At 45.2% G+C, this 14,953-nt stretch overlaps 1 protein-coding gene across 6 annotated transcripts in view; it reads right to left on the bottom strand.

Moving 5' to 3' along the window:
• Positions 1-14,953, bottom strand: part of RBM10 (RNA binding motif protein 10) — a 69,204-nt gene that overhangs the window by 15,806 nt on the left and 38,445 nt on the right. For 4 of the 6 annotated variants that reach the window (XM_083718624.1, XM_083718621.1, XM_083718622.1 and 1 more), the window contains exons 3-9: positions 7,974-8,160; positions 6,968-7,159; positions 6,761-6,830; positions 4,324-4,397; positions 2,243-2,329; positions 1,345-1,405; positions 585-758 (exon numbers count right to left, since the gene is read on the bottom strand). In XM_083718624.1, coding sequence (XP_083574750.1) covers positions 585-758; positions 1,345-1,405; positions 2,243-2,329; positions 4,324-4,397; positions 6,761-6,830; positions 6,968-7,159; positions 7,974-8,160 — 845 coding nt within the window. The other 2 variants (XM_083718625.1, XM_083718626.1) reach the window with 1 other exon arrangement.

Genomic DNA, 14,953 nt, shown 5'->3' with positions numbered 1-14,953 from the left:
AGGTCCGTTCTTAACCTGAATCTGTTCTTAACCTGAGATACCACTTTAGGTAATGGGGCCTCCTGTTGCCGCCACGACATGATTTCTGTTCTCATCCTGAAGCAAAGTTCTTAACCCGAGGTACTATTTCTGGGATAGCAGAGACTGTAACCTGAAGCATCTGTTACCCGAGGTACCACTGTGCTCTGATAGCAGAACTTGGGCTTTTTTTGGTGGTCAATATATTTAGCACAACATTCCAAAGCTTGTAACATTACAATCAAATGTACCGGGCTTTATCTCCCCGCAGCAGCACCCTCATGGCTATGAATCTCACAGGCTCTCAGACTCTTTAAACCAATCAAATTCCATTCTAGGGCTAATCAGAGACCTGCAATCACTGCCATGATCCGTTGCCCTGTAAGTAACATAGGAATTGGAGCTCGCTGAGGTGGTCAGGGATGCCTAACAGGGTGATCTCAGCAACGTCATGAAACTAAAGTTTGTCACTTTCACTGGGAACAAGCCATAAAACTGAACAGGTTTAGGTCCGATTGCAGCCACGTAACTGAAGCTCTTATATCACTCTCCAATTCCATACTCACTGTCATTAGCATTCTCCGCGCAAGGTTCAGACATTTGTGCCACAGGCTGAGTGGACAGGGCTGCTGACACTTGGTATGGCTGTGGGAGGGGCAGAAGGCCTTGGCTGAGTTCTCTTCCTGACAGAGCCACCAGCTGGTCCAAGCGACTACCAGGTGGCAGCTTCTGCTCAGCTTCTGTTGAGGGATGGTCATAAAGAAGAAGAAGAAGAAATAATAATATCAACGGGGAGGTCACTATGCTGCAGGCTACACTATGCTACTGAGCTACATATCATCAGAATGCTAAACTTTATCTCCTCACTACATGTGGACATGGCCTTCTTCACTTGAACTAACACTTTGAAAAGTGCTGTATGTTTGTTGTAACTTGGATTATATTCCCGCTGATGTGAAATGGCACAGTAACTGTAGCACTTGGAACTACTGTGATTATCAGACCAGAGCAGGGCTGCCATATGTCCAGAATTTCCCAGACGTCTAGGCAGAAATCACTAAAATGTCCAGGAAAATCTACATTTATGGCAACACATGTTGGCAGTGTAGTTGGCAATTTTTACTGTTTGAAAAACGGCAACCCTAGTCCAGAGGTTATTTATTTCTTTAGTTAATTGGTTTTTATGTAGTGAGAGGTTTTGCTCTTTTTTGGAGAGTATGTACCCATGTCAAATGTATCTTCCATGTGAATGGTACTTATATCTTTGTAATTTGAAAATAGAAATCATTGTAAAAAAACAACCACCACCACCCCATTAAACTTTACCAGATCTGGGAACGCCACACTTGAAGCACTTCTCTCTGCGCTTGAAATTCTGGACTCCACACTGTTGAGAGAACAGACACATCCTGTCTTTATTTAACTTCCAGAGATGGGAAAAGGCTGACCCTACAAAGTCTTGCTAACTCCTGCAAAACATCTAACATTTGCCATAAAGCTGGTTTGGTTGCTGCATGCCTTCTCTGCTTTTCTGGCCCTGAGATTTGTGAAGAAAAAAATCAAAAACAAAAAACCCTGATAAATGCTTGGCATAATCTTAGAAACTAGGTCCTTTCTCATGTCTGCCGTGCCTTGATCTCTGCCCCCAGTAAGGTGTTCTTTGTTCATTGTGCCTTGTTTTCTTTCCAGTCCCAGCAATCATTGTAAAAAGCATTTTAAAACCTCTACTTGAAAGCAAAACTATTCAAAATATGCAAAACTACTTACGGCAGGATTGAATTAACTTGAACATACAGAATGAGGTCCACTCAACAGGAGTTTCCCTACATTTCCTACCCCCATGACCCCTAAATCTGCTCTGGATGGTTGAGATAACCCCCAGAGCAGGGGGCAGGCAGGAGGAGGACAGAAAGTCCCATTGAGCACATGGACCTCATTCCCTGCACAGATACCCTACTTAGCGCCATGTTGATTTTCATTTCCAATTGACTCTGATAAAGGAAACTGGGTCTCCTGGATGCTGAGTTTGGATCTCCATATTGCACTGTTCGTTTGAAGCAGCCGTGTCTGGAAGAAGCTAACCATTACTGCTGCACAGTAGAACCCCATCCCCCACCCCCCCAAAATCCTCCAGCCTTCTTTCCACCCTTCACCTTGCTCACACAACACCCTCACAGCCCATCTGACTCCTCTGACATCCTCAAACTGACCACAAAGCAGTTACCTTACTGCATAGCCAGTCCTCATTGATCTTGGGCTTGGGATCACTGTAGTGCATGGAGACCTTCTGGCCAAGGATTGTGAGGGAGTGCTGCAGGGAGAGAAATGCTGCAATGAGACTCAAACGCAGAAGTGGTGAGCAGGTGCCCATCACTGCCACAGCAGAAAGAAGGAGAGGTTCAAACCCTTCAGCTGAATGGATGAGGGTGAGGGAGGGAAGGCAGCACAGGCCGAGAGAGGTTTGGAACTTGGCTACTTGGCTAGCACACACCTAACCTGGCCGACAGAGGCACCTGTCTCTACCCAAGGCACCGGGACGTCCGGCTACTGTGATGGAGGGAGTGTGTGTCAGAGAGAGACAGAAAGAAAGATGGAGAGGAGGAGAAACAGACAGAGAAAATGCAGCCATGCTCCGAGACACCGCCATACAATAACCTCTATGCCACTAGAATGATCTGTCTTGAGCTTCCGTCCTGAAAGCTAGCAGCATGCATTTCCATCCTCTCCTCCCAACCCAAAGCCATTGTGCCCCCACAGTGGGCACCTTCCCCTAACTAGGGATCACTCCCTCATTCAGCACAGATCTCTGCTGTGCTTATGTCAGTTCCCATTTATGGGCATGCTTGGAGGAACACCCAATGTTCTGGTTGCAACTCTGTCCAAGAGGTAAAAACTTTGGGAGACCAAAAATAAGGTTTTAAGCTACATACACATCCCCAGAGGTTCAGTACTCATCTTCCTACCCTACTTCGCTCATGCACACAACTGCTTCCAACTCATCATATCTTTCTAAAGTGGCCTCTGAAAAGTACTGTTATCCTCAATTGGTGATTCTCAACACCTTGTGAGGGCATCAAATGATTACCAGGACTCATAATTTATAAGAACTAGAGAGCTAAGCCACACCAATTTCTAAAAGCATTTGCTAGGAGCTTTTAACTCAAGGTCCCATAGGCTAGAATCTTCTTCTGACAAATGCTACCTCTGACCTGCTGCAATCTTACAAAGTAATATATTACTACTTTCACACGCTTGTAGAAACTGTGCTGGAAATAATCCCTTGCCCACATCTTCCTGTTAGGCCAGTTTTTGCACTATCCCCTCCTGCATCTGGAGCAAAGTGCATCATCTCAGCCATGCCAAGGCTACCTGTGTCAGCTCCCACTGGGGATGCGCACACACGGCCCGGCTACACTGCCAACACAAGAGAACAGAAGGAAGAGGAGGAGGAGGAGTCGATGGCAGAGGCAATTGCCATGACTGCATAAACACTGGAAAACCCAAACATATTGGGCTAGGGGTGCATTTTCACCAACCTCATGGCTGCTTGGAAACAGGACCATAGTTTGAAACTCTGGTCAAAACAGACAGTTTGGGTCTGAAAGCTTGGTTTGTGGCCCTTCACACCTTTACTGTGATCCTACAGTGCTGGATAGAAACAAGGGGTCTCGCACAGATGGGCTGTCAAGACAGAGACTGCTGTGAGGAAGGAGATAAGGCCTCCCAGGAAAGCTTCCTATCTTGAACCCTGACTGCACTGGGAGAGAACGCACACGCAGCATCAGCATCAGCATCATCTCTGACAGATACCCATTGAGACTGGAGCCTGTATCACACTCAGGATCATGCATATATCCAGAGCAGAAAGAGCACACAGGAGTCCTAACTCCCCAAACCCTTTCCTTACTACCAGGAACTCCTCCAGCCCCCACTACTGTGGATCATAGCCTAGATCCTTAGTTCCCCTGCTCAACTTGCTAGACCACCTTCTCCCCAATGTGGAAATTAAATCCAGAGGCTAACCCACTCCCTGGGTTGTTAATACCACTCAGAAGTCCTGACTTTTTGTGTCCCTATTCTAAGACACCAGAACCCCACTTCTTGGGACTTGGGTGGTCCCAAAAAGTCAAATTCTCTGTTTGATTCCTGAGACTAGAGATATCTAATTCAGACCTAACTCCTCTTCCCCATTCCCTTCAGTAATTTCCTATGGGGAAAGCGGCTGGAGCTTTTCATATGAACCAGGTGTTTGGATTGGTCATTAACAGTAGCAGTACTTGTGGGTTTCAAGTGCAGCAAAGCAACCTGATTGGCTTCCATCCATCGTGTAGCGTCCTGCAAGTGATTAAACTCGACGAAGGCGAAGCCCCGGCTCTGACCTGGAGGACAGCATTCAGATACAGACGCAGTGTGTTAGTCAACAGATCCAGCCAACATCACGCATCCCTGTCGCTGTACCAATTGGGGCAAGGGCAGGATGCGGGGGAGAAACAGGGAAGAGTGGAAAGGCACAGAAAGGGCACCCTAGGTGTAAAGTGGGATGGTGCAGACTCAGATGCTGACCACAAAAAGGGAGTTGCTTGCTCTTCTGATCATCCTAAGCAAGGAATGTTTCTGATGTACAATTGCCACTCACCTCTACTCAAACCTCCAAGTATTTCTCCCCTTCCCTCACCCCAAGCTGGGAACAGATCTGTGAAGTCACAACTTTCAGTCCTGTGCCTTTATCAGCCAACTCATAATACCTCCAAATGGCAAAAAGTTTAACAGAGAGTGATGGCTCCAAGCAGATCTATTCCTACTGCTTCCACTAACACTATCTTTTTCCATTAGGCATCTACCACTTTCTCCTTAAGTGTACGCCACAGTTGTGGCAAAGCATCTGTGCAGGAGGTTCCTTCTTAATACCACACTAGGGCACTTGTGCTATCATTCGGAAAGGTGAAGTGCCTGCTTATTTTGGAAGGAGCACCAAAAAACACCCACCACAGAGGGCACTAGCACAAGGGACCCAGCAGCAATGGCATCTTCAAGATACACACAGCTGTGATCTGTTGGACTTGAACTTAGAAGATTTGGGTTCAAATCCCAGTTCTGCCTCAAGACTCACTGAATGACTTTGGGCCAGACATTTAGCCTCATTTCCCCATTTAGACAACAGAAATAACAGAGATCTCTTAGAGCTGTTGTGAAGAAGAATGAGCTACATAAACACCAGTAACAACATGTGCCTATATTGGAAGAAGGTTCATACAAACCCAGAAAAGATGTGCTGAATCCAACCAACTAATATGGCAGTGATTAACCTCTTCCCCACTTTTCCCCTTAGCAATACCGTAACTAAGCACAATGTTGGAAGTCTATGAATAGGTTTCCTATTCTAATATGACAGATGATTTTTTTAAAGAATTGAACCAATATACACAAGAGCAAGCTGCTGTGGACAGCTCTCAAGAGGTTACAACTCTCCAGGGAATTTTATTCTCAAGCTTTGCAGACTCTGCCCTTGTAAAAATGGGTTTTCCCATTTATGTAATGTGTTGCAATGTGTCTTTGCTTCTCTCAGCCTTTGGCTGCCCATGGAAGCAGGGTGCCTTTCTGTACCCTCCATCTTGTAGTACCAACCAGCCCTTTTCAGGTCTGGTATAACAGAGGGCAGATACAGAGGACTATAGTCACATACACACCTTGCTTTTAAAAAGAAAAAGGTACACAACCATGACTCATAGGCTGCAAGTGTGTGTGATATGCAGGGGGTAACCCTGGAAAGAAGGAGCAAACTTACCTGCTTGGTTATAACTTTACTCAAAAAACAGTCCTAAGATGCAGACTGGACACAGTCTGACCATTTCTCTTGGAACAGACTTAAGGGATCTCATGCTTTCCTTTTACTTTCCAATGCCACCCCAATTGGTTGGTAACTACTTTCCTTAATGGAGGCCTGCATAACTTAGGATCCACTCAACTGACCACAATACTTGATTGGTGAGTTGAAAATCCTCCCTCCATGCCTGCCCATGATAATAAGAAAAAATTCAAACAGATTTAATCTGTCCCTGGTAAGCCATATATGGTTAAAGGGCTGCATTCAACTTGATAGGTTAAAAGTTGTATAGCCCGCCTTCATATCTGTTTCCTCAGTGCCACTATTAAAAAGAGCTCAACTTAGGCTGCAAAGATCCAAGAAGAATCACTGCAAACCTCATATCTGATCAAATGAGGCCAAATAGAAGACACCATACATATCCAAAAGGATTGTCTTCATCCATCATCCATTTGTTGGTTTTTGTCTCCTACCACAGAGAAAGAGGTCAAGCAAGAAAGGCAGAAAAACCCCCAAAGAAGATCTTCCTATGGAAATAAATGCTGAATTGCTAGATCTGAGGATGCTCACAATTATATAGTATGCAACAAACCTTGGAAAAGAACAGGAACCAAGAATAGGCCTCAATGTTCTGCCAATCACACAGCAGGGGAACTACAGAGTTCCAAGTTTACAGAACTACAATAGCACACAAGGAGCTATTAATGATCCATTGGTGACATCTAAAAGCCTGGTTGGTTCTAAACACTAGGGGAATGTACATAGCACAGACCAAAACTAATGCCACAGGGCAAACCAGTTCCACATAGATACATATCTGGAAGACTGCACTCTAATTTGGAGTATGTCACATGGTAGGTGAAACACTATGGCAATACCAAGAGAAGGGAAAAGATAGAACTATGAACGGGAGCTCACCTGAAGCTTTATTCCGCATCAGCCGCACCTCTCGGGGCTGGAATCCATGTGCCTGCAACTGGGCTCGGATCTGCAGAAAAGCATAAAAGGAGTGATCAATGCCAACATCAGGGAGCATTGAAGAGGTAAGAGTTAGAGAAACAAGGAAGCAACAGCAACAAGTTACTGCAAGGAAGCAGTGCCTCCCAGCCCAACTGCCTAACGTACATCATTCTCAGTGGCAGACTGGGGCAGCATCCTCAGCATAATGATGCTGCTAGCCTTCTGTTCTTCTTCCTCTTGCTCAGTGCGGTAGTCCTGGTCCCGGTAGTCACCATCTGCAGGAAATCCCAACTGCTCACTGGGGCTGTCCCTCTTTCTGCGTTGTGTCTCTGATCCAGAGGAGGCCTCATAGGAATCCTGGGTTAGGATTGTTGTACAGAAAAGAAGAGAAAAGCTCAGAATGGATGGGCTTAAGAGAGTAGTGCCCAGCTTTGCAGGACAAGGCCTAACAATTCCCTACTAAATGTCCGGCAGTCACAGCACCATCACCACTTTCACTCCTCTGCCTTTGGTGGTGCCATAGGAAAAGCAATCTTCCAAAGCATACAGCATTTTTCTAGCAACTGAGATTGTTTCACAAGTCCAGTTCCATTACCTGTTCCAGCACTTCCCTCCATGATTCCTTCACACAACCAGTAGTATATTGTCCCAAACGACCACATATTTCGTTGTGGCAGCTACAGTGGTACCTCAGGTTAAGTACTTAATTCATTCCAGAGGTCCGTACTTAATCTGAAACTGTTCTTAACCTGAAGCACCACTTTAGCTAATGGGGCCTCCTGCTGCCGCCGCGCCGCCAGAGCACAATTTCTGTTCTCATCCTGAAGCAAAGTTCTTAACCTAAAGCACTATTTCTGGGTTAGCGGAGTCTGTAACCTGAAGCGTATGTAACCTGAAGCATATGTAACATGAGGTACCACTGTACTTAACTTGTTACAGTCTCCCCACAACAGCAGTTCTGCAAAACTACACCCAGAAGCACAACTGTTGGGTGCTAGATCCCACTCCTACTGCCAGCTGCTTATAAAAATCAGCTGTGAAATCCTCCCATCTGATGGTTTCCTCTGGAGAGGCAGCTCTTCAGAGAGCCATGCAGGCCACTGCATTCTACCTCCCAAGAGGTAGTCACAAAGAGGACAGGCGTCTCCAACAGCTCCACACCACATCTTACCTCCACACTGTGCTCCTCAGAAGAATCATCATAGTCATTGGTAGGCTCCTGGCTGTTGAAATCTCTCATATAGGATCTATAATCCATATCTCTGTAGTCATGGTCTCTCTGGTTCCGGCCTTCTAACCTCTCATCCAGGGTCTGCTCAACAGCACCATACCGACCAGTCCGATCTCCACGACCACCTCTAGAGCGTATAAAATTAAGGAAATCTGCTATGCTATCAGTGCTGATTACCTATAAAAGTAACCCCCACTTTGTAATCTGTTCATAGGAAACAAATAAAAACAATGGATTCCCCCACGCTACCTGCATTCAGAGTAACTTGAGCTGAAGTCATCTAGTGACTAGCATTCTGGCTACAATCTAAAGCACTGTCATGGGCAGATAAATACAGATGCTAGTGCAACATGCAATATCTGATAGTTGGGAGCACCAGTGACTCCTTGCTGTATCTGTATCTGAACATCCAAGGGATGATACAAACATTACTGAAGTGGTGGGAAAGCTACTGTAGGGGACTACAGTTCTGTTGTTGTTGTTGTTCTTAATTCTGTTGTTGTTGTTAATTCTGCTTGCAGGTTAGCAGCTGAAGAAGGAGCAAAAAGGGTTTTCTTGTGTGTGTTTCTTGTGGCTGATTAGCTGCAAAGGTCAGAGGGGGCAGGGTTTATGTTGAGGCAGGTGATTAGCTGTGGGAGGAGCTTATCAGAGCTTGCAGAGCAGCAGCTGAAGAAGGAGCAAAAAGGGTTTTCTTGTGTGTGTGTTTTTGTGGCTGATTAGCTGCTCTCCCTGTGCAAGGGTCAGAGGGGGCAGGGTTTCTGTTGAGGCAGGTGATCAGCTGTGGGAGGAGCTTATCAGAGCTTGCAGGGCAGCGGGGCGTGCCTAGTGGCGCACGCAGTTTGATCCATCTTTTAGATTTAGGGGAACTAGTCTCAAACGTTTGTTGGGGGAGACCTAGGTTTTTTGGGGGGGAGGTATTTGTCCGGTTTTCACGCTTTTTATGATGGAGGACCGCTGTAGTCACCCCCAGCGACACGTTCTCAAGATGGAGGGTGAGGAAACAGCTGCAGTCGCCTGCGGTTCCTGCGCAATGTTTGCCATCTTGCCAAAGGTTGCAGGCAGCTGTACCTGCAGCAATTGCATGTTGATTGCCCTCTTAGAAGACAAAGTCCAGCAACTGGAGGAACGTGTAGCTACGCTCCAAAGAATTAGAGCTGGAGCTCTTCTTGGAAGCAACAGAGCACACCGTCTGCACCGAGGAGGAGACAGGGGACTCCCCTGAGAAGGAGGCCAGTTCACCAACACAGGAGCCAGATATATGGAGAAACGTGACTCAAAGAAGTAGGAGGCCCAGGGTTCGCTCTGATTGTTTAAAAATACACAATCGCTTTGAGGTCCTCTCCCCTAGCATGGAAGACAAAGAGCAGACTCCATTTAAGGATCTCTCCCTCATTACAGTCGATCAGGTATATGAAGACGAGCAGCGAAGTCAGTCCTCAGAGAATGTGCAGGTGACCTTGGAACGGACAGCTCACGGAAGAACCCCGACCAGACCTAAGAGGAGGCATGTAGTGGTGATAAGGGATTCCCTACTGAGGGGAACAGAAGCAGTGATCTGTGGGCCTGACAAGATGTCTCGGGAAATGTGCTGTATCCCCGGGGCTAAGATCCAAGATGTAACTGAACGACTGCAAGGAATCATAAAACCCACTGACAAATACCCCTTCCTCTTGGTTCATGTGGGAACCAATGACACTGCAAGCAATAGCCTCCAGAAGATCAAAAGAGACTACGAGGCTCTGGGCAGGAAATTGAAGCAATTAAATGCACAAATTGTCATCTCATCTGTCCTCTCAGTTGAACGACGTGGCCCAGGGAGAGAGGGAAAAATAGTGGGAGTGAACAGCTGGCTTCGCAAATGGTGTAAACAGGAACAGTTTGTTTACTGTTTCACGGACTGCAGTTTCTTGAAGATGGACTTCTGGCAAGCGATGGGCTGCACCTCACAACGGTTGGGAGGAATGTTTTTGCCAAAAATCTCAGAAACCTCATCAGGAGGGCTTTAAACTGACTAATGTGGGGGAGGGAGACAGTGCTCCTGAAGGTAGGAGTCTATCAATTGATGAAGATGATCATCCAAATGTCATAGACCAAATGGAGCAAACAGCACGCAGACCTAGTGGTGGGAGGAAAAAATCCTTAAATAAGAGACACGGGGGAATGATTAATGGACTTCAGTGTCTGTACACTAATGCGCAAAGCATGGGAAATAAACAAGATGAGCTTGAGCTCTTGGTACAGCAAACTAAATATGACATAATATGCATCACTGAAACCTGGTGGGATAAGTCCCACGATTGGAATGTAATAATGGAGGGATACAATCTATTTCAGAGAAAGAGACCAGACAAGAAAGGAGGAGGAGTGGCGTTATATATCAGGGATGTGTATACCTGTGAAGAGATCCAAGATTTAGAACCTCAAAGCCAAAGTGAGAGCATTTGGGTCAAAATTAAGGGAGAGAAGAATAACATAATTTATGCACCGAATGAGGGGAAATCTGAATTTTTTAAGAAGTTGCATGAGACTTTGTTGGATTATCTGGACTATAATTTAATTCTGATGGGAGACATGAATGGAGTAGTTTCTACAAATATGGACAAAGCACAAAGACAGGTAGTCACTAAAGATGGAAGACTACCAAAAACATTTTTTGAAATGACTGACAATATGGATTTGGTTGACATTTGGAGAACAAAAAACCCTCTTGAGAGAGAGGGAACCTTCTTTTCTGAAGCCAAAATGACATGGACTAGAATTGACCAAATATGGGTTACTAGAGGAATGGCACCAAAGATAAAAAAAGTCGAAATCTGCCCAAAAACCTGCTCCGACCATAATGCCGTAAAAGATGGAGATGAAGCAAATAACAGCTGGTTCCTTCAGATGGAGGATGAATGACACCTTATTTAGAGATGAAGAAGTGTACAAAAAGGCCCAAAAAACCTTGAGAGACTATTTTGAAATAAACATGAAGACCAATGTTGAAAAAAGAGTAATCTGGGACGCAAGCAAAGCTGTTATGAGAGGGTTTTTGATACAACAAAATGCAATAAAGAAGAGAAGCCAAAACGAGAAAAAAGACAAAATTTTGGAGAAGATAAAAGAGGGGGAAAAGAAATTAAGAGTGAAACCAAAGTCTCAAGAGATTTTGAGAGAAATTAATTTATATCAAACACAATATATGGAACTGATGAATCAAGAAATAGAATGGAAAATTAAACAAATGAGACAAAAGACTTTTGAATCAGCAGATAAATGTGGCAAATTACTGGCTTGGCAAATGAGGAAAAGACAAAAATTAAATACGGTTACAAATTTAGAAGTGGAAGGAAAGAACATTTATAATCCAATTGAGATTAGAAACTGCTTCCAAAAATACAGTGGTGCCCCGCAAGACGAATGCCTCGCTAAACGAAAAACCCGCAAGACGAAAGGGTTTTCCGATTTTTTAGCGGCTTCGCAAGACGAATTTCCCTATGGGCTTGCTTCGCAAGACGAAAGCCCATAGGGAAATCTCCGGGGACAGTGGGGAAGCGCAGCGCGCCTTCTCCTCTGTTCCCGGACCTGTCCTAAGGCTTGCGGTGGGAGGTCCGGGAACAGAGGGGAAGGCGCGAAGGGCTTCTCCTCTGTTCCCGGGGCTTGCGGTGGGAGGAGGGTTTTTCCTCCCCACCGCCAACATTCAGAACAGCATTCTGAATGTTGGCGGTGGGGAGGAAAGCCCTCCTCCCACTGCAAGCCTTCAGGACAGGTCCGGGAACAGAGGGGAAGGTGCGCAGCGCTTCTCCTCTGTTCCCGGGGCTTGCGGTGGGAGGAGGGTTTTTCCTCCCCACCGCCACATTCAGAACAGCATTCTGAATGTTGGCGGTGGGGTGGAAAGCCCTCCTCCCACCGCAAGCCTTCAGGACAGGTCCGGGAACAGAGGGGAAGGTGCGCAGCCTGCTGCCCTGCGCGAGGGGCGCTCTTAAGCAGAGCGCCCCTCGCGCGGGGCCGACATTCGCCGCTTGGAGAGCCCTGCGGGGAAGTCCTGCAGGGTTCCCCAAGCGGCGAATGTCTGCGCCGCGCGAGGGGCGCTCTTCTTAAGAGCGCCCCTCGCGCGGGGCAGCAGGCTGCTATCCGCAGCTTGGAGAGCCCTGCGGGGAAGTCCTGCAGGGTTCCCCAAGCTGCGAATGTCTGCGCCGCGCGAGGGGCGCTCTGCTTAAGAGCGCCCCTCACGCGGGACAGCAGGCTGCTATCCGCAGCTTGGAGAGCCCTGCGGGGAAGTCCTGCAGGGCTCCCCAAGCTGCGAATGTCTGCCCCTCGCGCGGGGCAGCAGGCTGCTATCCGCAGCTTGGAGAGCCCTCTGGACCTCTTCTGAAGGCGGGTGGGGGGCAAAAGTCTTTGTCCCCCCTGCCTGCCTTCCCGGGGGATTTTAAAATGCTGGCGGGCGGCAGCGCTGCCGCCCGCCAGCATTTTAAGATCGCCCCGGACAGCGGAGAAGTCTCCGCTGTCCCGGGAAGGGGGGGGGAAGCAAAGACTTTCGCCCCCCCACGTCGGCCTTCAGAAGAGGTCGGGGGACAGACTGTCCCCAAACCTGGTCTGAAGGCGGTTTCCATAGGAACGCATTGATTGATTTTCAATGCATTCCTATGGGAAACCGTGCTTCGCAAGACGAAAAACTCGCAAGACGAAAAGACTTGCGGAACGAATTAATTTCGTCTTGCGAGGCACCACTGTACTTTAAACAACTATATTCACAAGGGCCGCAGAAAGAATTGGACATAGAACAATTTCTTGAGAAAAATGGATTAAAAAAAATTTCTCATGAAAGTAAAATAGTTTTTTTTAAAAAAATATTTTTATTAAAGTTTCAACAAATTTTTATCATAACAGCACCAAACAACACAATAACAAACAAAACACAATATAAAACATACAAAAACAGAAAAAAGTATCTAAGTTCAAATCTTAATTTCTTGTAGCTTACTTTCCCGACTTCCTCACACCTCCCCTTTCCGTATTCCAGTTTCTAATTTGTTTTCAGCAAATCCTTCCACTATTTTGATTAATTTTAATATTACTTATTTTCTTTAAAATTAACCATTCCGCTACTGACCACTTATCTTCTAATCCCCCATCATTTTAACATTGGTTAATACTGCTATATTTCTTTACTTATAGCTCATAAAACATCTTTACATATTCCTTTCAACTATGTCACTAATGCCGCACTATCTTTATATCGTGCATCACTTTAACATTCAAATAATTTGCAATGTTTTTGCAGATAGTCTTTAAATTTCTTCCAATCTTCTTCTGTTTGTTCTTCCCCCATATCTCGGATTCTGCCAGTCATTTCTGCCAATTCCATGTAGTCAATCAATTGCATCTGCCATTCTTCCAGGGTGGGCAAATCTTGTGTCTTCCAGTACTTTGCGATGAGTATTCTTGCTGCTGTTGTTGCATACATAAAGAAAGTTCTGTCCTTCTTTAACACCATCTGGCCGACAATGCCCAAGAGAAAGGCCTCTGGTTTCTTAAGGAAGGTATACTTAAATACCTTTTTCAGTTCATTATAGATCATTTCCCAGAAAGCCTTAACCTTTGGGCACGTCCACCAGAGGTGAAAGAATGTTCCCTCAGTTTCCTTACATTTCCAACATTTATTGTCAGGCAAATGGTATATTTTTGCAAGCTTGACTGGTGTCATGTACCACCTATAAATCATTTTCATAATATTTTCTTTCAAGGCGTTACATGCCGTGAATTTCACACCAGTGGTCCATAACCGTTCCCAGTCAGCAAAAATAATGTTATAACCGATGTCTTGTGCCCACTTAATCATAGCTGATTTGACCGTTTCATCCTGAGTATTCCACTTTAACAGCAAGTTGTACATTCTTACCTTGGTCTTAGGTTCTAACAATTCCGTTTCTAATTTCGATTTTTCCACTTGGAAACCTATTTTTTTATCCATATTCAAAACCTCTCTAATTTGGTAATAGTGTAGCCAATCTCGCACTTTATCTTTTAATTTCTCAAAACTCTGCAATCTCCATATGTCTCCGTTTTGTTCTAGTATTTCCCAATATTTCGGCCATTTGGCCTCCATATTGAGTCTTTTCAGAGCCTTAGCTTCCATAGGCGACAACCACCTTGGGGTCTTATTTTCCAACAAATCTTTGTATCTTGTCCAGACATTAAAAACTTGATTCTTGAATGCTTTATGAGCTCTAACCTTGTCATACCACAAATATGCATGCCACCCAAACGCATTGTTAAACCCTTCCAAATCTAGAATGTCAGTGTTTTCAAGAAGTAGCCAGTCTTTCATCCATCAGAATGCTGCTGATTCATAATATAGCCTCATGTCCGGCAGGGCAAACCCCCCTCTTTCCTTAGCATCAGTCAATATTTTAAATTTTATTCTGGGCTTTTTGCCCTGCCAGACAAACTTAGAAATGTCTCTCTGCCACCTCTTGAAACAGTCCATCCTGTCCACAATCTGCAAGGTTTGAAACAAAAACAACATTTTTGGCAATACATTCATCTTTATAGCAGCAATTCGACCCAACAAGGAGAGCTTCAATTTTGACCAGATTTCTAAATCTTTTTTAACCTCTGACCAGCATTTTTCATAATTATCTTTAAATAGATTCAGATTTTTGGCTGTCATGTTTATCCCTAGGTATTTCACTTTCTTCACCACATTTAAATCTGTCTCTTTCTGAAACCTTTCTATTTCCATTAACGTCATATTTTTCTCCAATACTTTAGTTTTCTGCTTATTTAGTTTAAATCCTGCCACATGACCAAATTCCTGAATCAGTTCTAAAACTCTTTTCATACTAGATTCTGGCTCCTGTAACGTCAAAACCAGGTCATCTGCAAAGGCTTTAAGTTTATATTGTTTAGCTCCGACCTGAATTCCTTTGATCAAC

This window comes from Podarcis gaigeae (assembly GCF_964106915.1).
Source record: "Podarcis gaigeae genome assembly, chromosome: 17".
NCBI lineage: Eukaryota > Metazoa > Chordata > Lepidosauria > Squamata > Lacertidae > Podarcis > Podarcis gaigeae.
The sequence above is the reverse complement of the archived record's forward strand: the minus strand, read 5'-3'. Positions and strand labels throughout refer to the sequence as shown.